The sequence below is a fragment of the Aedes aegypti genome, chromosome 2, assembly GCF_002204515.2.
Source record: "Aedes aegypti strain LVP_AGWG chromosome 2, AaegL5.0 Primary Assembly, whole genome shotgun sequence".
Classification (NCBI taxonomy): domain Eukaryota; kingdom Metazoa; phylum Arthropoda; class Insecta; order Diptera; family Culicidae; genus Aedes; species Aedes aegypti.
The window spans coordinates 97,892,952-97,919,120 of NC_035108.1; the positions used below are offsets into that span (position 1 = coordinate 97,892,952).

Consider the following 26,169-nt stretch of genomic DNA (forward strand, 5'->3'; position numbering starts at 1 on the left):
TAAAGTTTTTTTTCCTGTGTCAATACAAATATCGTGCGATGTGCGAGAAGACCACCCTGTTCGGAGACCCTAGTCCAATGCCAAGATGCATTTCTCTTCGATCTTGAAATGGTCAATCAACTTCTCGCTAGATCGCACAACGAGCATCGCGGCTCGCGAGATGCATCCAACATTTTTTATTAATTATTATCCACTTCTTTCCACCTCGGGATAAGGCAAATATTAAAATTGGAAAAGTCAACAAAGTCCGGCGGGGTGTGTTTAATTATTAAAAACCCGGCCGTCTATCCCCGTGAGGGTATGCGGTATATGGAATGATTCCGAAAAATAATGATTTTGAATTCAGAAATATCCTGAAGAGCACTCATCAAATAAACTTCTGCCGTTGGAATTACTTTGCGAATTATTCCATGAGCGATGTTTGGCATTAAAGTCACCAATGACAACAAATTTTGGCTTATTGCGAGTAAATTTTTGCAAGTCAGTTTGGAGCAAATTAACTTGCTAACCAAAGTATTGAAAAGGCAAATAGGCAGCTAGTAAAGTATATAAAAACTTTAGTTTCAAATGACGAAAAAAGTTCATGTTTTATACGGCTATGAATGATGATAGCAACTCTTCCACATCAAGTCGATCATTACGATAAACAAAAAAGTTTGGATCTCTTATGAGCTTGGATCCAGGTTTCAAAATAGTTTCAGTAAAAAATGCTATATGTATGCTTTTTGTTGTTCTAACATTAAACAGATCGTCCATTTTCCATTTAAAGAACGAGCATTGCAATTCAAATTATAAAAAAAATATATTTGGATTCATCAGAGAAGCGTAATCTAACAATATTTTTGTTAGTGAATTTTACACCAACTTGCACTGCTTCAGCCATAAGGGTGGTTTTTAACATTGCATCAATCATTTGATTCAATCTAATATCACATACCCCTACTATTCCGTCTGGCCGAGCACTGCAGATCGTCCGTCGTCCGTCGGCTCAAATCCCTCAACGACGTGTCGGGTTTCCTTCTTCTTTTTCTGCTTTTTCAACCTCTTCATCTTAACATTACCCTGCCTTTATGACCACAGTCCAGTCCGACACTTTCAAACACTTGTTTTCTTCGGCTTTATTTGTTTACATTACATTTTCATGTTTTATTTCGTGTAGAAGAACACGGTTCGCAGCGCGGCCACTTCCCCGCGTTTTTACATACGAACGAAGACTAGATCGCGAGCGCACTCGCGATCATCAACGACTCTTCCAAAAGAGGCCGTTCCACTTTCCCGACTTATCACAACGCGCAATCGTCGTAATTCATCGATATCCGTTGCCCGCAGTCACATCATACACTTTGGAATTCATTAAAGTTTCCGCTTCCGGTGCTTTGTTGTGGAGCCGAAAGCTTCACACGCTATTGCTTTTCTCCTTCCAGGGGGAGTATTGGAGAATTGCGCTCCAAAAATCACACCGGACACGATCCATTGAAAAACAAATCAACTTCGGATGATGTCGGTGGATATTTGCATAACAAACGGATTCATCGCAAAAATGGTAGATTACGATTCTGTCAACTAGGAACAGTATTATTGGTATAGGTATGCTTTAGCTAAACTTTTTTTTTATGTTTCGAGCTAATCATTTTTTGGTGAATTGACAAGATTTCTGAAAAGAATAAAAGCTTCTTCTTACAATAATCTTTGTAAATCGAGTTTGAATTACTTTTCATTGAATTGATTTTCTCCGTAGACAGGTTCATCCCCAATTTATAAATCGTTTCTTTTCAAAGTAGTATTTTAATTTTTACTTACGTATTTCAAAGTAGTCCTTAATCGTATTAAATCTCAATACAATCTGTACCCTTCTGTCCTCTGTTACAAAGCAAAGCCATGCTGAAGGTGTCTGGGTTTGATTCCCGGTCGTTCCAGGATCTTTTCGTAAAATAGATTTCTTTGACTTCCTTGGGCATAGAGTATCATCGTACCTGCCAAACGATATACGAAGCTGTGAAGCAGGCTTTGTCCCAGTGAGGACGCAATGCCAAAAAGAAGAAGACATTCACACATGTCGGAGAGTGTTTCCATTCGCTCAATTTTACGATAACACTCCATCTACAAGTGAGCTATTTAAGATCTATTGATGAATATTTAATATACTTATTGGAGGTTGGCTTAAAAGGATTATTGTACGAATATCTATGGAAAATTCTGCGAAAACTCATCCACATTTAATTCTAAGTAGCCTGTCATTCGTTTTAGCAGCCATGTTGATTTTGTAGCTTGTAATTTCAAAGTGATAAAATTCAATTATCATAAGTAATATTGATTCAGGAAAGTTTCACTACTTGCGCTTACAGTGACCGGCACAAAAAAGATCCACTCTCAGTTTATAAGAAAATTGCTTCAAACTTGTGATTTTTTTGAACCTTGTTTTTATTTCAGTTTATGTAACAGAAAAGTAAACTTCCAAACTTCATTTTGTCATAGAAACATCATTGATTTTTATTAAAAAGAAAATTTAAAAAATCATATCGCTTTATACTTAGGTTTTTGAGTATGACAGAAAAAAAGATCCACTTCATGTTTTTTCACAAAACAATAAAAAAAAATTCAAACATATCATTAGTACTCAATATGACCTCCTTTGGCCTCAATCACCAACGCATTGGCATGCTTTCGACGAGGTTTCGGAGGTGCTGTTGGTCTAAATCGTCCCAAGCCTTTTGCAGGGCTGCAAAATACGCCTGTTTATTTGTAACAGCAGTTTTATCCACCTTGTTGTCAAGTATTGCCCAGAGATTTTCAATGGGATTCAAATCGGGGCTCTTGGGTGGCCATTCCATGGATTTGATGCGGGTTGACCGGAAGAATGCTCGTGTTTTTTTCGCCGTGTGTTTGGGGTCGTTGTCTTGCTGGAAGGTGTTATTATTCTCCAGTCCCATTTTAAGCATCGATTCCTCCAGATTCTCACACAATATGTCGATGTACCCTTCTGTTGATTTGGGCCAAGTTTCCCACGCCAAACCACGAGAAACAGCCCCAAACCATAATGTTTCCACCGCCATGCTTCATTGTTGGTTGGAGATGTCTATCCTGGAGCCCCTCATCGCTCTTCCGCCAAACTCTTAGTCGCCGTTTCTTGTTGAAGAGCTCAAACTTTGACTCGTCTGACCAGATGACATGCTTCCAGAACTCCAGGGGCTTGTTGATGTGGTTTCTGGTGAAGAGGAGTCGTTTATGTTTGTTGACCTTGCTGATCATTGGTCGCTTTTTAGCAAAATAGCTCTTCAATTCCCGTTCTGCCATGCGTCGTCAAATAGTACGTTCGGAAATCGTCAAAACTAGCCTTTCCTTAATCGCACGCACTCTTCCCGTTCGATCAGCAACACTTCCGAACTTTTGGTGCTTCAGTATTATCTTTTGCACTGCGCCACGGCTCACTCCAAACCTCTCCGCTATTTTTCGTTGTGATAGGTTGCGCTTAGCATCACGCAAAATAAGGTTTCGGATCTGCATTGAAATTTTGCCTCCGCCCATTTTTCCACAGCTTCCACAGCTTCAAAACCAATTCTTTTGAACACTTGCAGTTGACTTAAGAGCTCTACAATTTATGTTGTCGACAAACAAAAACAATGAAGTGTCAAAACCGGGGGCTCACCAACGTAAATTACACGAAAAATTAATTTTACGGTAGTGGATCTTTTTTTCTGTCATACTAAAAAAAACTAAGTAAAAAGTAAACTTATTATTTTATATTTTTCGAAAACAAAATCAATCATGTTATTATTCTGAAATGAAGTTTGGAGGTATATGTGACTTTTACATTAATTGAAATTATGATAAGTTTTAAAAAAATCACAAGTTTGTGCAAATTTCGATATATGCTTGGGTGGATCTTTTTTTGTGCCGGTCACTGTACATGTAAAAGTATGCTGATACTTTTTCAGCTAAACCAGATGATTTTCTTAAATTTGCAATCGTGAGACAGATGATCCACAATTATCGATGCCCAGTACAAATTTCAAACCCTACTTCGCCATAAAGGATTTTTTTTTACAAAACATTGTTTCAAATCTCTTCAACATTTTTTATAATTTACTCGGGCATGAGCAAACAAGCCTAATTCTCTATCGATTCACACCCACAGAGCTGTTTGAAACTTTTTGTAAACGTGTTTTTCAATGCTTCAAACTTATTATGTTAGTGCGACTGTTGTCGGCTGCCTTTTTCAGTAGAACTGCAGTTTGATCTGTTGTTCTTCAATTAGCAACTCGAAATCAATCGCATTTCGGGCCGTTTTTGTTACAACTAATAACAACTATGACAAATTTTATCGAAAGTAGCTGATAGAATAAACAATCATCTGAATGTAGAAAAATCTTCAATAACCTTATACTGCAACAGTTTATTTTATAAAACTAGTATCTCCACTAGTATTTTTGAGAGGAGGTTTGTGGCCGATAATATTTGGTTTTAAATAGAAGATAAAATAATTAGGAATAATAACTAAATTTTGCTGATTGAATTCCATAACAATATGAAATTGAGTTATTTGAATTACAAACCAAAAACCCACATCTATTGATTAACCATTCAAATAACTAAATTTATCATATTGAACCCAACGAACATTTTTATAAGGTTAGAGCAGAAAAAATCACACTGAAGTATATTTCAGCTGGAATAACATAGTTAATAGTTTGGCAATAGGTAATGCTTCTTGGGATGTTATTCCAGGAGAAAATGTCAGTTATTCTCTCTCGATATTTTTTTTTATCATACAAAAATTATTGCAAACTCATTTATTAAGACAATTTGCCATTACATAGTCATTTGCTTTTATCCGGTCCCGACGGACATATGTATCATTTCTTGGATTGCTGTGAAAAAAGAGTTTAAGTTATTGTGAAATATAACTAAAATAAACGACTACATTAATATATAGGCAAATTCTTTTTGACAACTCCCAATGATACAGTAGGAATAACTTCAAAGATTGTTTGGACTTCCTTCAATGCTTCCATTTAGGTTTGAATTGGAGTAGTTTTGGTGTTACAGTGAGATTCCGTTTCTGGCAACACAATCGAAATTGCCAAAATTGAAACCGTTTTTTTTCTGAGGGATGGTACACAAATTATGTCACGTTAAATTTCAACTTTTTCGACCCCCTTTGTCACACTTTTTGTATGAGTCCTCCGAAAATTTTGTAAGGCTTGTCACGCTTGACTCAACCCCCTCTCCCCCTTGGAGCGTGACGTAATTTCTGCATGGCCCCTGATTTTGTTTCGCAATAATTTTTAATAAGAATCGCCTTATGCTGTTATTGTATATACCCGTAGTGTTGATTAAATTTGATATTTCACATAATTTTCAATATCTCAAAGTTCTCAATGATGCTTTGAAAGCCCTTTCTGTACATTTCATACATATAGGACATGTAAAATCTATAATCGAATAAGTGACCTTTGCTCAGAAACTGATTATAAAGATATAGTTTCAATACTAAGCTCTAGCATGAAAAACTTCATGATATTTGCGGTGTTTTTTATGATCTGCTAGTTCAGACAGGGGGTGAGCTTATCTTTGGAAAATGGTACGTATTCTCGGCAATCTAAGCCGACGTCGCGCTTTTTTGTAATTTTCTCGGACATCAACCGGACCGTGTTTGTCTGTTTACATTTTTGCGCTGCTCAATCTTCCATCCATTCACACCGACAAACTTGTCAAAATGTTTTTGGAAATGTTTTTAAAACGCTGTGAACATCTCTTATCAGTGTGACTATTCTGCCGTTTTACGCATATTTGTCCCGCGGTCCATAAGGTTTACATAGAACATGGGACAAGTAGGCGTAGAAGGGCAGTATTGTCGGTAGCTTCATTCTCTTCAGCAACTTTTCCATAAGAACTGCAGGCGAATCTGTTCGGCAGATCCAAATCAGTCGAATTTTGAGGCGTGTTCATTTGAATTGATGACATCTCTGGCGATATTGTTTGTTCAGCATTGGCGTAGCTAGGATTTTTTGCTGGAGGGGGCCTAGGGGGGGCCTATCAAATATTAGTTTGGCAGAAGTTATGTCAGTCGCAATAATAAGATTTTAACAAATTTCGAAGTTTTAACGGATTTGTATTGATTTTATTAATTTGTTATTTTGTCTCATTTCGTGGCACATCAATGATATTTGTAAATTTATATTTTCGCTACGGAAAAGATTCGTTATTTTTGTAATCCAGTGAAAAATTCTTCAAGAATTCTAGCAAAAAAAAAAAACATCACAAGGAATGTCGTTTTTGATTCTACAACATTTTTTTTTCTGGTAATCAACCATATGTTTTGAAGATATTCCTTTTAGTACTAGTACAGGAATTTCTTCGTGAATTATTTTCGTACTTTTCAGTGGTTTCTACAAGAAATCCTTTACTATTTTTCATTGAGTTCGTCCTGGGATTCTCACAGAAAATCACTCCCAGACATTTTGATCTCACCATAAAATTTTTCGAAAAATCGAATTGTTTAAAAATCTCTTTGAGAATTCCACCAGAGAATGCTTTAAAAATTCTTTTAATCATTTCTCCTGGAAGGCCCTGTACATTATTATTAAATATAATTTTCAATCATTCACAAATTTCATAACGCTGAAAATACCCATTTTTGACACCCACCCACCCTTTCGTAAAGCTGTAAGCTGTTACTTTTCGGGAACACCCACCCACCCCCTTCAGCGTTATGAAATTTGTACTTAAAATGTTTATTAATGGGTTGGAGTGCATATAGATGAATAAGTTTTGCAATAATTATTCCCCTTAAGTGAGCTGATGCGTTTTATCAACCGTTACACATGCCAAAATCACGGCGGGTAAACCGGTTGAACATAATGTTGTTATTATGATTTTGTTTCTCGGTCAAAAGTAAAGATAAGAAAAAAAAATATTTTGAAAGCAAAGTACTTATCTTGAATTGCATCTTGATTGGCCTCCACGATTCTCATCCTTTCATTTCCTCTTTGTTTTTGGGACAGACAACCTGAAGAAACCGATGGACAAAGCTCGTTGTACGCAGTATACGGTACTAGAGATGGGTGACTCACTCACGAATCATTCAAAAGAATCAACTCTCAAAAATGAGTGAACGAATCACGATTCTTTTAAAAAGAGTCACGATTCACTAGCAACGTAGTTTTTGGAAAATAGCTTACAAATTTACCAGGGATACTAGTTTTGAGCTGGAGCTATCATAGTCAAGTACACCAGATAATTATAAATACTTAACGTAACTATTCAGAAATGTACTCAATAAAAAACTGTTGAATACGAGATACATGATTTATTTTTGATTTATTAAATGTGTCACTGAATCGATCAAAAGAGTCGATTCACTTTTGTGAGTGAGTCACCTACGATTCACTCCCAAAATTGAACCAATTTGCCCATCTCTATACGGTACAGCTCCTTTATCGGTTCAGTTTTTCATGCACCATTTCAACTTGTGAACCACCAGATGAAAAATCAATTTATTTGCACAAAACGAGATTTCCACAAAAACTTCACTTGTGTAAGCCAACGTTGAGATTCTGTGACCAATTACAACTAATAAGCACTAATTTTAAACACGAAAAAAAACACTTATTTTGTTAAAATACAGGAGTCTTATTTTCACACTTGCTTCTATATGCAGGGTTGTCAGTCCCCATTTTTCTAATTTTCCACAAGAATATCATGAGCAATCAAAAAAAATTCAATTAGGAAAATGTTATCCATGATTTCTCAAAGAAGTTCTCCGCAGATCTGTCTGCATTTTTTCACAAATAATTATTTTTTTAGATTTCTCTAAAGACAAGAAGCAACATCCCACATTCCTTCAAAACTCTCACGAAGATATTTTTTTTATGTTTTCAAAAATGCCTAACTAAAAGTGTTTAGAGAATTCTAACTTTCCTATAAATTTTCTAGCGGAATACGTTCAACTGTTCTTACAAAAACTCTTCCGCGAAAAAAAAACTCAAAGTTTTCCCGAGTAATTTATTAAGGGTTTTTTAGAGAACCGTATTATTGTTTTCCTAAGATCCTCCAAAAAAAATACCAAAAATTCATCTCAGTACTTTCCAGAGATTTTTTTCTTAAAACAGCTCTAACGATTCATTTGGGAATTTATTGAAGAAATTTTTTATCAGATTTACTAAGATTTTGCAATTTATTCTTGAACTTCTCGAAATTTCTTCAGAATATTCATCAAGTATTTTTTCAGGCTCTAGAAATAGCTTAAACTACATTTCAGGATTCTTCCATAAATAACATTTAAAAATTTGCCTAAACTCTACATTTTTTGGTTCAAAAACTTCTCCAGGAGTATCGCAATATATTTGGCGATTGCTTTACAAATTCCTCTACGCATCACTCCATATCAGTTTATTCCTTATGGACTTTCAGAAATCAGGAACCATACGCATAAGAATTCTGTATTTTTTTTAACCTCCAGTATTTTACCTGTTTTTATATTCTTTAAAATGTTTCTTTTTGAAGTATGGAAAGATTTTTGTACGAAGTTCCTCAAAGCGTCATGCGAAGGAAGGAAAAACAACAAAATGTTGAAGTAGGTTGAACAATAGATGGGCAACGGTGCAATGAAAGATAATTTATAATCTTTTTTTTCTATGTAATTTACAGGATAGTTAAAACCTCTATAATAAATTTACAAATTTGTCTCAGTATTAGATTTGACAGAATCAATGATTTTTCGGAGGAATAGCGAGGGAAAACTGAACTGTTGAAAGATTTGTTTAGGTAAATCCGGGAACATTCTCCGGAATCAATTTACCAATAAAAAGTAGACATAAAAGGAATGGAGCTTTGAATAAGTCCGACAATATTATTTTACTATTTTCCAAGAAAATTTATTCATTTGAAAATACTTAAAAAATTGAATCAAAATCAATAAAAAATTTGTTTTGATGGATTTGTTTTACATATTTTAAACCCAGGTTAAATTTTTGCCATTCATCTGAAGAAAACTTGGCCGAAAATCCTTAAAAGTTCAGCCTTTTTTTTCGACAAGAATTCCCGCTATGCGCAATAAATATGCTGCTTTATGGTGAAACAGCATAATTTGGATTATTCAGAAAAGAAACTGATTTTGGGAATAAAATTGACGCTAGTACATCGGTGTTTTTGCAACGAGATTTTGAAAAATTACGCTTATCGCATACAACAAAAAGCTAGTTATAACAGTAACCAATCCATCGACAGCCGGACGGTTAAGCTTTCACTGAAGTCAGAACCGTCACGCTGATGCTGTTTAAGCCAAGCGAGGTGTTCTCTAAAATAACGCAACTACTGAAGAGATTTTTGACAATAACAATACCGTACACCCCCGTTAATTTGAACGGTACCTCATGCAAACCATCGGGGTTCATTTTTAATTTGAACATCTAGTCACCCTAGGAACGTGTTTCTGGTTACCTCTTTCACTATTTTGTTTTGATTCTGCGATCCGTTCCACAGCGTTCCATTCCACTTTACTCCGTTCCATGAGCTGAATGACGTTTGAACCATTTTCAATCTGAACGATGTGCAGATTAGCGGGGTACAAATTAAAAAGTGTTCAGATTAAATGTGGTCAAACCAACGGGGGTACCCGGTAGTCAAGTTTTTGTTGTTTGATGATGGGGACTTTAACCCGAAGGTCATTCGTCCCTTACAAGAGTGAAGTACATTGATTCTCTCAATTTTTATACATGGAGAATGTAAAAGACGTAGCAATCATAAATTCTTGACAAAAAATCGTGATTTTTGACCTTGAAAAGGCCTCTGGCTTTCGAAGTGTACGGCAATTCGAAGCAGCACGGTAAATGCTTGTATAAGTGCTTGTAAGTCGTGCAGACAATCTATACGAAATCTGGCAGACTTGAGTGGGCTGTTCACTCAGTGTGAATATATGAGCAAAGACGTTAAAAATCCAGAAGAGATGCATGTAGAGATCGCTGATTCTGTGATAGATTGCTTACACATGACCAGGGGTTCAATTCTGAGAAAATTGAGAGCATCTTTTATTTAATGTACTCTGTAACAATCATGATCCGCTGCACATCATGAGAGTCTGTTTATAGTCTACTAGTACAGCTTTAATTTTATGGAGGGGATAACAGTGCATGATAAACCCATCTAAACAAGCCTCAAACCTGGGGACAGTACTGCTCTCGGATGTTCGGAAATTGTTTATCATGCCAGTAAAATAAAAGATCTATCCTCTATGGTAAATAGGCGAGAAAAATGGGTTTTATCAATCGCTCAATCTGGGCTCTATTTCACTACTGCTGTTCATCAACTTGCGATTCATTTCCGATCATGGACCGATACAGATGCGATGCTTTTCTTCGCTTGCTTTGATATACTCGTACTTTAAATGCTTACAATTAAATACTGATTTCGAGAGAATGTTGCCAAAAATGGATCCATTTTGTTGAAAAATTCCGAGTCTTTCCCCATCAGTTAGGTAAAATAAATTCGATATCAGAAGATGTTGCCAGTTACAAGAACTTTGAATTACCAGAACATATTACCCTGGCCCAACAAATAAGATAAGACCAGGGTTCAATTTGGTAGATCTTACCCCGTAGCGCACCACGAAAACGTGATCTAACCATTTCGCAAACATCTGAGGCAGAGTTCTAGAAAAATACCTCGAAGCAAGGAATGGAAAATATCTTGAGACTAATACGAGATGAATTGATTCTTGAAAAACGATTGGTAGTATCTCTGAATCAATCAAAGGAAAGAAATCTTGTTCTAAAGGAAGGTTGGAAATCGAATTTGAAAAAAATTGAAATAAAATCCTAAAGAAAAATACTTAGTGGAGTCCTGAAATTTTTTTTGACAACTCTTTGGAGTAGGTTGTTTATGGAGGAATCTTTGCAAATAATTTAAATATAGAACTCGTGCCTTGATTTTTTGAACTAATATTTTCGAAAGTACGCATAGTAGTGTTTTGTCCGTGAGTTCTGTTACGTGCTACTTTAAAGCCAAATTGAACACAATTCCAATCAAAACACAATCCGAACGTAATCCAAATCCAATCCCTAAATATATACACTCAATAAATGCGCATGACTGTAGTCTAAACGAAATTCATTTTGGTACCCCTTATCGAAGTTCCTTAATCCGTACAGCGTATCAAATTTATCGGCATTTATAATTCCAACCTGGAAGTGACAACGGCGTCCTCAACATGTCATAATTACATCCAGCAGGACTTCGGCCCTTTGCACCTCCACCCATGCCACCCCCGCTCCGACACCTGCTCCAGGCAGGTTCTTGACCTGTCTCGTCGTCATGCGTATGATATTTGATCTGCCTTCGGGCTGTTTGCTCGTGGCATGATGGGTGCTGGATTGGCTTCGATCCCCGCCTCACAGTGGTCCACATTTCAGAAAATCGTGGCAAAAATCATCCATTGTCATTTCACAAGTTTTGAACATGAGATGATGATGAGATGTTTGAAGCTTGCAAACTCTATTTTGACCATTATCACAATTTTACAATGGTTTTCATAGAAAAGATTCTCACCACATTTACAATAAAAAACGAATTTTAAGGTAATCTTAGGCAAGAGGAATCTTCTCTAACGATTGCTTAGGATAAAAAGAACATTTGAGAAATGTGCAATTCTTTTGAAATTTTCGTATGTGTTCTCAACAATCTGGTATTGTAGAAGAAAACACTGAATGTAATAAATGTTTGGAAATTGAGGGTTAGCCAGTTTTTTAGAAAACTGGACCACTGTGCGTCTGTGAACTGAACTGAGCGATATTGTTGCCGTTGCCAGTTGATGTATCGCACACACGTTGCCTCATAATTTCGTTCCATTATTATTTAATTATGCCCACCACAACTAAGTGCGGTCAAAGTGACGAGGAATGGAGCACACGGTGACGACAACGACATCAATATTTTCGCAGGAAAAGGAGTGTTTGTCACAAGTCACACAACAAAGCCGTCTGCTGGCCGGCTCTTTATCTGGGAAGGCAGTATAAAGTTCGACGAGCGACATCTGGTTTGGGTATACTAGAGCCGATCCAGTGTAAGTTGAAGGGGGATCGCGGAATGGTGGAGTGTTGTATTATTGATTCATATTAAATACGTGACTAAAAGGAAGTTTGAGTGAGATCGTGGTTCGACAAAATCACAATACTCATGAAAGCTTGGACTGTGAATCAAACACCATGAATAACGTTCATGATTATGATGAGGCCATGTTTGTGGAATGTTTTCGTATTTCAGATTTTCCACCAAATAAGATTTAAGTATGAAACGAGCTCACCAGTCTGGGAATCTCCTTTTCCGATGGTAACAGTCACTTTAAAGGTGACCCCTCATATATGTGATATGGTTTCATGCTTGCCATGCTTAGGAATGAATGGTTAAAGGCGTCTAATATAATTCTAACCGGAAACAGAGCCTGTGGAGTACTAGGACTACCTCCACAGTACTCTTCCCAGTACACAGTGTGCTCTGTGCTTTCTCGCATTAGGCGTCTTTCAACGTCACTGAGCTGTCGCTGCTATTCTTTTTCGTGGTGAGATAGTACAAAGCCTTATAAAATGTAATAAATACAATTGCGTAAAACGTGGTTTCTAGCTTAGGGAGATTGAATTTGTACAAGTTAAGTCAGAAACGACGTTCCACGCAATTCATTATCGAATAAATCATTCACACCTAATCATCCTCATGGAAACCAGTCCGTTTACCGGTGGCAATAAAATTCGAGTTAAATCCATTAATTTGACACTTTAATATCACCCGTAATCCACACAAAAACTCTCAGCCTTATAATAGCGACCCCATCAAACCTCACATTTTCATCGTTATTCAGTGGTTTACATCTTTATCGCCTGTTTGGCTTCGCCCAACCTCCACATGCTCCACAAGATCCAAGACACTCGCATTCATCTCGCGACCTAATCGGTGGTGTCGCGCATCCGAACTGTATTTCACACCATCAATTTCTTTCGCTAGTGGCTGCCGGGTTCTCCGCGAAGCTGTCATCCACTTTAGTGCGCACACCGCACGCACAGTGGTACCGTTCATAGGCCAAAAAACGAAAAAAAAATAGTTGTCTCATTTTTCATTCCCTTGGATCTCAAGAATAATGAAATAAATATTCACACCTATTGTAAATGTTTTTAGGAAAGGAATTGAAGGAGTTCCTCAAGAAGTTACTGCAGAAGTTCCTCCGGCAGTTTCTGTAGTAGTTCCTCTGAAAGATTCTGTATGAGTTTATCCGGAAGTTCCTGTTGGAGTTCCTCCGAAAGTTCTTCTAGTCGCTACTCCGGAAGTTCCCGTAGCGATTCCTTTAGTAGTTCCCGTAAGAGTTCTTCCGGAAAGTCCTGTTGGAGTTTTTTTCTCGGAACTTTCTGTAGTATTTTCTCTAAAATTTCTAGTAGATGTTCCTCTGGGTGTTCTCGTATGAGTTTTTCCGCAAGAACCTGAGAGAGTTTCACTGATATTTTCTCCGGAAGTTTCTGCAGAAGTTCATTCGTGAGTTCCTGTAGGAATTCCTCCAGAAGTTACTATAGAAATTCATCTGAAAGTTCCTCTGTATGAGTTAACCTGAAAGATCCACTTGGATTATTTTTGGAATATCCACTAGGAATTCATCTGCAGAGTTCGTCTGAAAGTTGCGGTCGACTCTCGAAAGCTTATCTACGGGATTTTGCAGAAGTTCCTCTTGAAGTTTTTCGCCGGAAAGTTTTTTTTAAGTTCTTTTGGAAGTTCCTCTTACATTTTTTGTGGAAATTCCTATCGAAGTTTCAGTAGGAGTTCCTTTACAAGTTCCTCTGGAAACTCTTTTATGAGTTAATTCCGATGCTCCTTTGGGAATTTCTTCAGAACTTTTTCTAGGATTTTCTATGGAAGTTCCTTTAAAAGTTCTTCTTAAAGTTTTCTTCAGAGTTCCGCCGCAATTTTTCCCAGAATTTACTCCAGAAGTTTCTATAAGAGATATAATAGTGTTGCTTCCCCATGTTCTAACCTAATATTGATGTTTTGACAAAATTGTACAGCTGTATGATGCTGTATGATGAAGTTTCTGTAGGTGTTCCTCCGAAAGTTCCTGTAAAGTTTCTGTAGGTGTTCCTCCGAAAGTTCCTGTAAGAGTTCCTTTGGCAGTTTCTTCCGGAAATTTCTTTAGGAGTTAGTTTGGATGCTCTTTTGGGAATTTCTGCAGAAGTTTCACTAGAGTTTTCTATGCAAGTTTCTTTAAAAGTTCTTCTGAAAGTTTTCTTCAGAATGCCACCGCAATTTTTCCCAGAATTTACTCCAGAAGTTCCCGTAAGATATATAATGGTGATGCTACTCCCTGTTCTAACCTAATATCACTGTTTTGCCAAAATTGTAAAGCTATATGATGCTATTCATGAAGTTTCTGTAGGAGCTCCTCCGGAAGTTCCTGTAAGAGTTTTTCTGGAAGTTCCTGTAAGAGTTTCGAAAGTTCCTATAGGAGTGCATCTGGCCGTTTTTGAAGGAACTGCTTCGGAAGTTCCAAAAGGTTAAGAAGAGTTTCTCCATAAGTTCTACCGGAAATTCTTGTAGGAGTTCATTCAGCAGTTCCTGAAGAAGTTCCTCAATAAGTTACTGCAGAAGTTGCTCCGGAAGTTCCTGTATGAGTTCATCCGATTGGATTTTCTCCAGAAGTCCCTGTTGGAGTTCCTCCGAAATTTCGAAATTTCTTGTAGGAGTTCCTCCGAAAGTTCCAATAAGGGTTCCTTTGGTATTTCCTGTAATAGTTCTTTTGGAAAGTCCTGTAGGAGTTCCTTCGGAAATTTCTGTTGTAGTTCCAGTAGGTGTTCCTCTGGATGTTTTAGTATGAGTTTCAAGACAAGTACCTGAGGGAGTTTCGCTGATATTGCCTCCGGAAGTTTCTGCAGAAGTTCATTTGAAAGTTCCTGTAGGAATTCTTCCCGAAGTTGCTGTAGAAGTTCCCCCGGAAGTTCCTATAGAAATTCATCCAAAGGTCCCTCTATAGGAGTTATCCTGAAAGATAATCTTGGATTTTTTTGGAAGATCCAATAGAAGCTCTTCCGCAGAGTTCTTGTGGAAGTTTCGGTAGAGTTTCTGCCGATAGTTTATCTACGGGATCTTACGGAAGCTCCTGTTGAAGTTCTTCCGGAAGGATTTCCTAAAATTCTTTCGAAACTTCCTCTTATATTTCTTGTGGAAGTTCCTATCAAAGTTTCTGTAGGAATTCCTTCACAAGCTCCTCTGGAAACTTCTTTATGAGTTGCTTCTTTGAGAATTTCTCCAGAAGTTTCCCTAGGATTTTCTATGTAAGTGCTTTTTTTCCTCCGGAAGATCCTGTAAAACGGCCTCCAGAAGATCCTTAATTGGAGATCCTCCGGAAGTTCCTGTAGGACGGCTTCCAGAAGTTCTTGTAGGAGTTCCTCTGGAAGTTCCCGTAGAGATTCGTTTGGAAGTTCCCGTAAGAGTTCTTCTGGAAAGTACTGTAGGAGTTCCTTCGGAAGTTTCTGTGGTAGTTCCTGCAAAAGTTCCTGAAGGAGTTTCACTGCTTTTTCCTTCGGAAATTCCTGCAAAAATTCATTCGTAAATTCTTTTAGGAATTTCTCCGGAAGTTACTGTAGAAATTCCCTCATTTTCTCTATCCTGAAAGATCCTCTTGTATTTTTCCGGAAGATCCACTAGGAATTTTTCCGCTAAGTTCTTATGGTAGTTGCGGTAGAGTTTATCTGAAACTTTATCTGCGGGATCTTACGGAAGTTCTTCTTGAAGTTCTTCCGGAAAGTTTTCTTAAAGCTCTTTCGGAAGTTCTTCTTATATTTCTTGTGAAAGTTTCTATCAAAGTTTCTGTAGGAATTCTTTCACAAGTTCCTCCGGAAACTCCTTTAGGAGTTATTTCGGATGTTCCTTTGGGAATTTCTCCAGAAGCTTCCGTAGGATTTTCTATGGAAGTTCATCTAAAAGTTTTTCTGAAGGTTTTCTTCAGAGTTACGCCGCAATTTTTCGAAGGATTTATTCTAGAAGTTCCTGTACGAGTTCCTTCAAGATATATCCTTAAATTTCTTCCTGAAGTTTTGTTAGGAATTTGGAAGTTTACAATAGAGTTTCCCTAAATCTGGAGTCCCTTCAAAGGTTTCCTTAGCATTTCTTCTTGAAGTTTCTCTAGGAGTTTCTCCGGAAGCATCCCTAAAAGTTTTTTTTTTATCTTAGGAGTTGTTCTAGATGATTATGAATCTTCAAGCTGTTTAGTGGAATACCTATGAATAAATGAAAAAAAAAAACACAAATTTAGTACTATACAGTTGAATGGTAAATTTAGTACTATATAATTGAATAGTACAGTAGTCCGCAAGGATTTCCTCCGCTAAGAGTTCCTCCGTCAGAGTTAACACATGAGTTTGTTTGGCAATTTCCCTAAGAGTTAGGAGATCCTCCTGATGTTTCCCCAGATCTGGAGTTCCTTTGGAAGTTTCTTAAGTATTTCTTCTGGAAGTTTATCTAGGAGTTCCTCCGGAAGCTCCCCTAAGAGCTTCTTTGTAAGTTATCGTAAGAGTTACTCGAGAAAATCTTCTGAGTTTCGTACGAATGCCTCCAAAAGTTCAATAACTTTTTCCTCCTGCAGATGATTATGAATCTTCGAGATGTTTAGTGGAATATCTATGAAATTTGAAAAACCAAATAAAGTAGTATACCATTGAATGGTAAACTTAGTTATATACCCAGGCTTGATAATACTCCTCAACATCATTAGAGTTCGTTGAAGTACTCTAGTGCAGCGTGCTGCCCTTGCTTCTTTGCGAGGGAGCGAAAAAATGCTAAGCAGAGAGGCAAAGAAAAATGATCGAGGAAGATGCAGCACAAAACACAACAGAGTAAAATTCCATCAAAAAAGGGTGCTCTCACAACTCCCCGAGGACTGTTTGTTCGGGCGGCAGACTCAAGAGGCGCCGTCCACAAATTACGTAACGCTTTAGGGGGAAGGGCTCCTCAAGCGTTACGGCTCATACAAAAAATTGAAATTTGTCATACAAAAAGCGTTACGGACGGGGGAAGGGGGTTGAAAATTTCCGATTTTAGCGTTACGTAATAAATGGATGCTGCCAGTATTCTTTTGAAGTGTGAGTTAAGGTGAGCTTCGCAACAAGAGAGAGAGAGAGCACCTGAAAAATCCTCGAATTTTCTTGCACTCTCACTCGAATCGCTTGAGGATCTGTTTTGAAAATTTTGAGTTCAGTTTTTTCTCCTCAGAAAATTGGCAAAATCGCCTCCTCTTTCGCAGAGGAGTTTCTATCAAGCCTGACTATACCATTAAATAGTACAATACTAAATGCGTTGCTTCAGATGTTCCCCAAGGAATTCCTCCGGTATTTCCGCTAAGATTTCCAAGGAGTTCTTCTGGAGTTAACCCATGTTTCTTCGGCAATTTCACTGAAAGTTAGGAGTTCATCTAGATGTTTCGCAAGGATTCCCTCGGGAAGTTTCGCTAGTAGTTCCTCCGAGAGATTTCCGAGGGTTTCCTCCGGAAGTTGACCCATGAGTTTCTTCGGCGGTTACGCTAAGAAATCCTTCGTTCCTGTAGTAGCTTCTGCAGGTGCTTCACCAAAAGTACATCTAGTAGTTCCTACGGAAGTTGCTCCAGGAATTCGTTTGGAGATTCCTCTTGAATTTATTCCGAAACTTTTTGTGATTTCCTGTGGAATTTGCACCTGAAGGCGAATTCTTGTACGAAATTCAAGGGGAATTTCTAACAAATTTATAAGGGAATTCTGGTATGAATTCAGAAGGAAATTCCTGGAAAAGTTATCCAACTTTTGAAATCTAACTACTACTAACACCCCTCCGTTACATGGAGAGACAAATAACGTAAGCGAGAATTCAAGCAATACACTACTTGAGTTGATCTTCCACTGAAATGAAAACGTTGAAAGTAACTGAACAAAAAAGTGTAACGAGGGAAAATAAGGGAATCATTTTAGGGAATTTCAAACGTTTCAATCTTACTTAGGTCATTTTGTATGCCCGAAAATTAAACGTCTTTTTATGTGAAAACCGCGTAGGCTCAAAGTGAGATGTGTAAAAATTGGTATGCGGAATACAATAAATCTATAACACTGTGGGACATATTTTGTATCAAATTATCATCATCAAAATACCCGCATTTTTTTAAATTTGGGTTGCTGACTCAGTTCCGTTTTCAAAAATACCGTAGCAGGCCAAGTTTTCAGATATAAACTGTTGAAAATGCATTTTTATTTGCCGTTTTCATCCAACTTGCAAGCAAGTTGATCGGCTACTATGACGATCTATTTGCATAATTTACGCCCCTTTGTTCATTAGGTATAGCATAAGACCATTTATGGCCGCTTCGTAGACCAAATGAAACCACTGTGCACCGCGACGCAATACATTGTACCAGGGCGCTTTATTCTCGACTGAAATAGTGGAACGTCTGATTCGCGGAGAAGTCTCGGTGCCCCCAGACATCGGCGCCGCCAATGATTCTATATTCTGTAGGATTACGATTTACGATCCCAAGTGCTTTTCGAAAATCATTCGAGACGCACTTTCGATTAATCATTTTCTCCCCCATAAGTACACCGTAGACGCTAATTTCAATTTCTGTTCACTTTCCAACTTCTACTTGCAGAGCAACGTGTACGGAGACGACGATCAGCGTCAGGATCGTCTCCATCAAAGTTCTCCTCTCTTCGTCTGGGAACCTCGACAAGGTGAATCAAAAGACATTAATGTGAGTCGGATCGTGGACGGAGAAGAATCCTACGAAAACGAAAGAGAGACCCGCCAGAGGAGGATGACATCCGGGATGGAGTTTGGCCGCAGTCCAGATCATCACTCAGACTTGAGGTAAGATCGAACAACGCTTTCACACAAATTGCATTTGGGTGCAGGCCAAGTGCGTCGCGACGTCTGGTTTAATTATTTTATTTTTCGTGTTGAGGGCAGAGGTTCCCAATTGGGGATTAATCGGATAGTTATTTTTGATATTTTTGTTTGGTTAATGTTAAATTAATTAATTAAAAAAACGCAACAGAAGAGCTTAATCTGACTCAGTTATTGATCAAAGAGAAAGTAAACAAAGAGAGCCTCTCATTTGTACATAGGTCGTTTAGTAATGTTTCGCGAGAAATCATTCTTCTAGAAACATTCGAGAGATTTCTTGAGCAACCCTTGATAGATTTTTTTAGCAATCCATAAACAATCTCTGGAGAACGCCTTGCAGCTAAGTAAGATGACCGAGACGAACTTCTGGAGATATCCTTGAAGGTTTTCGATCCGTAGTTTCAGGAAAAAGTTGTTTCGGAATTCCTGAGAATTGTTTTGAAAGGCTGCAACTACAATTTATATTACAATTTACATATCTAAAACCAAGAAAGAGCCATAACTTTTCCAAATCATAATCAATTTTTGTAATACAGTAATATCCCGATTTTGTCAGTATATTTTAAAGTTTTATTTCAATTTATGGACTTAGTTTTATGATTTTGTTTATAAAAACATTATTTTTATACTTCCATTTTCTTTGCACCGTAATCCAAGGTAACATTGATAAGTTCCTTGGATAATTTTTAAGAATTTCAAATTTCAAAAATTTGATCTTTAGATGATTGTATAGACGTGGCGAAGGTCATAATTGACTTTATGCACCCAATATTTGCACTCCTCATTCCTCATTCCTCACTCTCCATACCTCATTCCTCACTCCTCACTATTCATTCCTCATTTCTCACTCCTCATTCCTCACTCATCACTCCTCATTCTTCAATCCTCACAACTCATTCATCATTCCTCACTCCTCATTCCTCGTTCCTCATTCTTCACTCGTCATTCCTCACTCTGCACTTCTCAATCCTCATTCCTCATTTCTTACTACTCCTTACTCTTCACACTTCATGCCTCACCACTCATTTCTCAATTCTCGTTATTCATTCCTCACTCCTCATTTCCCATTCCTCAGTCCTCAGTCCGACAAAACAGAACATCAATGCTGGAGAAAATTTTAACTGTATTAACGTTTGTTGGAGAAAAAATTCCCTAACAACCTTATAGAAACGGTAGAGTGAAAAACAGTGTACATAAACCCACCAACTAGCCAACTCGCCAGCTATCAGTTTCACCTTCCTCGCAACTAATCACACCGCGCACCCATTGGCTGCTTAGATCGATAAACCTGTCATTATAAAGACCTTGGACGTGTCATTCGTCTCTTTCCGTTTGCTTAGTTTATCATTGTTTCTGTAATGATATCTTCTATGGTACCGCTCTCAATCCCTACAAGCTGTAACAGAATACGGTGCAGTATTTCGTACAGTTGCTCACTACCGTGCGTGGAAGATTCAGACAGAAGCATATTTTTGCAAGGGCCTTACTCTTCCTCATCTCTTTGATCGCACTAGCGTTTTTCTTAATTCAATAACATTTCAAAGTGCACTTTCTATCATTGCTGAGTTTTTCTGTAAGTTACCTTCGTGGTCATTGAACATCACGGGAGACGGCTTCGTTTTTCTCCGAAACTCCTTTGACCGTTTCCTAAAAATTCCACATATTATTCTATTCTACGCTGTTGTGTGCCCTCAAAAATCCACCTCTCATTTTTATCGTGCTAGTTATTTTTTCTGCGGCATATTTTTTTTTCTCGGTTGCTTCGTTTTCCTTGTACCGGTCTCTTTTCTGTCTTGTACCATAAACTAACATCCGATTTCTGACAACATTCTTCTCGTCCGTCACCTTATGGCACCCTTCATCAAACCAATCGTATCTTGATCGTCCCTGAGCAGTACCAATCCTTTCTTGCGCTGAAACCAAGCAAACGCTCCGTAGATAGACTTCCTCGGAATGTTGAGGTTATCGTTGGCTCCCCTAATCCGCTCATCAAGTCTTCAACTGTAGCTGACTGCAACACTTTCTGTTGATAAGGCTGCTTGGGCACGTCAGGAGTTAATCATCAATATTAACCTCCTTTTCCCGAGTAGCCTAGATAGCCGCGTAGTGTCGGTAGCGGTTGTTCCAACTGGCTAAGAATTAACACTACGGACTGCCTGTTTCGGTGGTAAAAGTCCACCTCACAGGTGGTCCACCCCTAATTTATGGTGCAATGCGTACCGTGCCTAGGATTGAATGGTTTGGGGGGTCTAAATAAAACCTAACCGCAAACGGAGCCTGTGGAGTACCAGGGCGCCCTCTGCAGTATTGTGCCCTTCCTGTGCTACCCGGAGAAATGGCGCAGGTGACCTTGTGTTTCTCCGAGATAATCGGCTGCTCTTCTTCAGTCTCTAGCCTGAGGCTAAATAAGGGTGGGATTATTAATATATGTTGCTATTTAATTTAAATTATCACCTATATGGTTTCGCATTATGCGTTTTACACAGTGTATTCTGTGCTTTTTCGCCTTTGGTGACTTTCAATAGATACCGATCTGGTTTTTCGCTGCTGGTCTTTTTCGCGCTAAGATTGCAAAAAGCTTAATCCTGCCTAGTTTGGGTAGTGGCTACGGTTGGGGTAGCTTAGAGCAATCTTCAGCATAACAGAACAGCAAAGATCAATCTTTGCAGACTTATGCAAAATAGTACAGCCCAAGTGGCATAAGTTCAAGAACTCTACTTTCGTAGAGGGAACTTCTATCTAGGTAACCTTGTGGACCTAGTTTTTGCTACTTTCAGCAAACTTTAAATGGCAAACTCGCACTCCATGCCTCGCGCATGCGTGCTCGTTAATAAATCAATCGTTGCTACAATCATTTCTGAGTTAACTACCAGAGATGTATGTGCTGTCACAATCGATGTTTCTGTTGGTGACCTCAACAGGAAATACGTCTATTGTTCGGTATATTTACCACATGACGAACCATCCCCAACGGATGACTTGAAACGAGTTGTCGTACACTAGGTAACTAAAGGCCTTCCGCTGATTGTGAGCAGTGATGCTAATGCTCATCACATCATTTGGGGCAGCTCAAATATCAATTTGAGAGACTCCAGTCTGATGGAATACTTAAGTAGTACAGATCTTGGATTACTTAACATAGGCAATCGCCCAACCTTCATGATATCTAATAGAGAAGATGTGTTAGACATAACGCTCTGCTCGAATAGAATCAGTCACGAGTTGACGAATTGACATGTATCAAATGAGGAATCATTATCTGATCATCGCTACATCTTCTTTGATGATTCAAATGTAACTGCGCAGACTTTGCGTTTTAGGAATCTCCGGTCAACAAACTGGGAACTCTACACTGAATTGGTTGCGACCAAATCTCATGGATATTGTCCGTCCATTGAAAATCCAAGTGATCTGAATGATGCCGTTGATACTACAACATCCTACATTATGGAAGCTTTTGAAGAAGACTACAAGAGGGACCCCATGGTGGAATTCCGATCTGAATAGACTCAGGAAACAATGTAGAAGGAGTTGGAACAGACGCCGTTCAGCTGGATCAGAGCCGTTCAAGCTCGCAAGGCTTACAAGAAGGCTCTTCGTTCTGCTGAACGATCCGGCTGGAAAAAACCTTTGTACAAATGTTTCCAGTTTGAGTGAAGTCAGTCGGCTGAACAAAATCCTTGCAAAATCTAAGGATTTCCAAGTGAATGAAATTCGCTTACCTAATGGTAACTTTCCTTCTTCTGATATGTATCGTATCGTAGTATCGTAGCAACTGAATGGATTCAATGGGCACTCAATAGCTTTGCTCGTTTAAAATATCCAGGAGCAGATGGGATTTATACTGTTCTACTCCAGAAGGGATTTGACGTTATAAAACATTTTCTGAGAAAGCTACTTGTAACCAGTTTTGCTACCGGGTATATTCCCTGATAATGGCGTGATGTTTCTGAGAAGTTTAACCCGAACGGAAGATGTGCGTCGTATGATGAAGCGAATAGTTTTAGACTAATCAGTCTGACCTCTTTTCTTCTGAAATGTCTGGAACGCATTATCGATCATCATATCCGTGATGTTTATTTGGCAAACATGCCTCTTCATGTGAATCAACATGCTTACCAATCTGGAAAGTCCACTGTGACTCTTTTACACAAAGTTGTATACGATATCGAGAAAGCATTCGCTCAGAAGCAATCCTGCTTGGGTGTTTTCTTGGATATTGAGGGTGCCTTTGATAACGTGTCTTTCGATGCCATATTGGAAGCCGCACGAAACCATGGGCTACCTAGAATGATTACCAATTGGATTCATCAAATGCTCAAAAACCGACATCTCTTCTCGACATTGCGTAAAGCAGCGATTCGAAAATTGAGTGTTTGCGGATGCCCCCAAGGGGGAGTCTTGTCACCACTTTTGTGGAATCTCGTACCAAAAACGCTATTGAGGCAACTCAATAATAGTAGGTGTTCGGACGCTTGAAGAACCTTTACAGCTTTTGTCTAGCTATGCTTGAAGCAAAAATAATGTTTATAAGGCAAATTAATGAATTATAGGCTATATTCATTTAAGATAGTCTTCTCCTAACGTTTCAACATTGTTGGCGCAATCACCCGTGGCCAACACCGGTCGGGTCGGGGTGTATTGTATTACGGGGCGGATGAAAGAAAAACGCGTTACTACTTTTCACACTACACTACAACTGCACTACTTTATTACACTTGACTATACTAGTTTAGTTCACTTTTACTTGGTATACTTCGGTATAGATTCCGCGACGGTTGAAATATAACTAACTTGGCTACGCGAAGGGATCGCGTATATACAGCACCGCGCCACGTGTTCTAAGAGCACGCGGAAGCTTCTAAAAATACGTGGAATAGTCGCGATGCGCGTAGCTCGGTCACTCACTCGTGGAAGGGAACTCACGCGGTTACTCACGGTGCTCTTGGAACTCATTCACTCACTGTGGGAACTCTCGACCACAGAGGCGTCGGCTAGGGTTGTCGCAAATATATCGATTATTTCGATTAATCGATTAATCGACTCACTAATCGATTAATTTTTCATCGATACCTGGTTCACTCAATAATCAAGATAATCGATTAACTGACGTCGATTATTTTTCGATTTTTGACAAAAAAAAAATGTCCAATTCAAACTACGGTGATGTTTTTCTGTAAAACACTGTGCTGTAAACAAAAAAAATCGCACAGACAATCATAAAACCACGAACATGCTCTTAGATCTCGCTGTTATTCATTTTGACAATTGGCTTGTTTAGGGGTATCCTGTTTTTTACATATTCTGATTCTACGTTAAAAACTGAGCCAGAATCAAAAGTTTCATAATTTTCCGTGCCCTGGAACTATTTTTAAAACAAGTTTGAATTTAGTATGGAAATCGCGTTTGAATCACTCCTCGGAAAGTTTTACTTCGGGACGAGCTGTCATTATATAAATTGAAATGTCATTGAGTCGACGGAATGACATCTCTTTTAATCATTTACTATATCAAAATTCAGATATTAAAGCGCAATTAAATCGTGTTACACTTAGAAAAAAGTGCTCTTTCGACGATCAAGCTACAAAAAACTGTGAATTTTTCATCACTAAACAACCCAATTCTCTGTGCATTAACCCCAAATTTTCGTTTTTCAAGATCATCCGTGCGATATTTTTTATTCTATAAACACAGTCCTATACTGCCGTGAATGAATGTCTCAAGTTACATAAATTTAATAAATGAAATAATAATAATAATGAATCGCAAGTGAGTGACATTTGCATTTTTGTCAAATTTGAGTTTATCTATGATCTTTCAGCTACACTCACGAGACTAAATAATTTGATCGGTAAAAAAAACACAAAGTCAAATTTTCCCATAATGAAATGTAATCTCATTACAGTCCCACTGCATAGTTTTGTGTTTCTTGAAGAAAACCCCGGAGAAAACACTAGAGAAATTTCGAAGGAAAAAAAAAATGACAACTCCAGGAAGAATTTTCCAAATAATCAATGTAATGGATGACAGCATAAAAATATAGTGATATTTGTGAAGCAATGGTAGGAGAAATCCCAAAACAAATTTTTAAAAAAATTCTTGAAGGAATCCCTAGCGAAATTTCAAACAAAATACCTGCAGCTATCTCTGACAAAAATTAAGAAGGATGCCTTTAAGTTATCTTTAAAAGTTCTACTGGAACAATTAATGAAGGAATCCTTGGGAGAATTATTTGAATACTCGCAGGAATTTTCAGAGGAATCACAAAAGGAGTTCCTCTTAAAATCAGAAAAAGAAAATCTTTAGCTTCAAAAAAGAAACGACTCGACTAATGCCAAACATAATTTCTAAGAAACCTCTGACAAAAAAATGCCTAGGGGAATCTTTAATAGACTTTCTGAAAAAATCCCAAAGGAAATAACTGAAAAAATCTCCTGAGAATTTCTGAAGTAAAATCTGGAATAATCTCCGGATAAATCCCTGGAATATTTCCAAAAGAAATTTCTTGCTGAATTCATGAAGGCATCTCTGGAAGGGTTTCATGAGGACTCTTTCTGGAAGAATCTAATGAAAATTTTTAGAGAAATCTCTGGAGGAAGCCTTGGAAGATTTTTCTCAAAGGATTGATGAGGAATATTGAAAGGTATTCTGGGAGAAATCTCTGAAAAATCGGGAAGGAGCTTGGGAGAAAATTCTTGAAGAATCCCTGAAGAAATATCTGGAACAAATCCTTGTAAAATGCATGGAGGAATCTCTGAAAGTGTTCTTAAAATAATTTAAATATGTTTAGGAAGAATCTTTGGAAACATGAACTGCCGTGAATCGCAAGTCAGTCCCATCTGCATTTTCGTCAAAATTGAATTGAGTTCAGTTTTCAACATCTCTTCCAATGCTCCTTCAGCTGCAGTAATGAAATAATACCATTTGTTCGAAAATAAAAATAAGAAAAAACAGCTAGTCAAATTGTCCCAGAATGAAAAGTAACCGCATATCAGTCCCACTACAGACTTTCGCACCACAACTAACACAAAAATGTAACTTGATTTGATTATCTTCATATTTTTCTCGGAAAAATATCGTAGTGAAAAGCAGGTTGTGAATGTTTCATTATGATTGGAACATATTCCAATTCTCTGGAATTTTTTGAATATTCGTATGGAAAACGAGTTTGAAAACTTCACAGCCCATTTCTCAATGCCTACTTTTTACAGATCAGACTGACTTGCAATTCACGGCAGTGAATGATGGTAAAACTATGGGAGGAATCCCCAACAGAAA

At 37.9% G+C, this 26,169-nt stretch overlaps 1 protein-coding gene across 7 annotated transcripts in view; it reads left to right on the forward strand.

The window, feature by feature from the left end:
• The window catches only part of LOC5573660 (protein dead ringer), a 489,443-nt gene that overhangs the window by 124,209 nt on the left and 339,065 nt on the right, over positions 1-26,169 (forward strand). For all 7 annotated transcript variants that reach the window (XM_021841653.1, XM_021841652.1, XM_021841647.1 and 4 more), the window contains one exon: positions 18,638-18,855. In XM_021841653.1, the coding sequence (XP_021697345.1) occupies positions 18,803-18,855 (53 nt within the window). In that variant the 5' untranslated portion in view covers positions 18,638-18,802. The remainder of the gene's footprint in view (positions 1-18,637; positions 18,856-26,169) is intronic.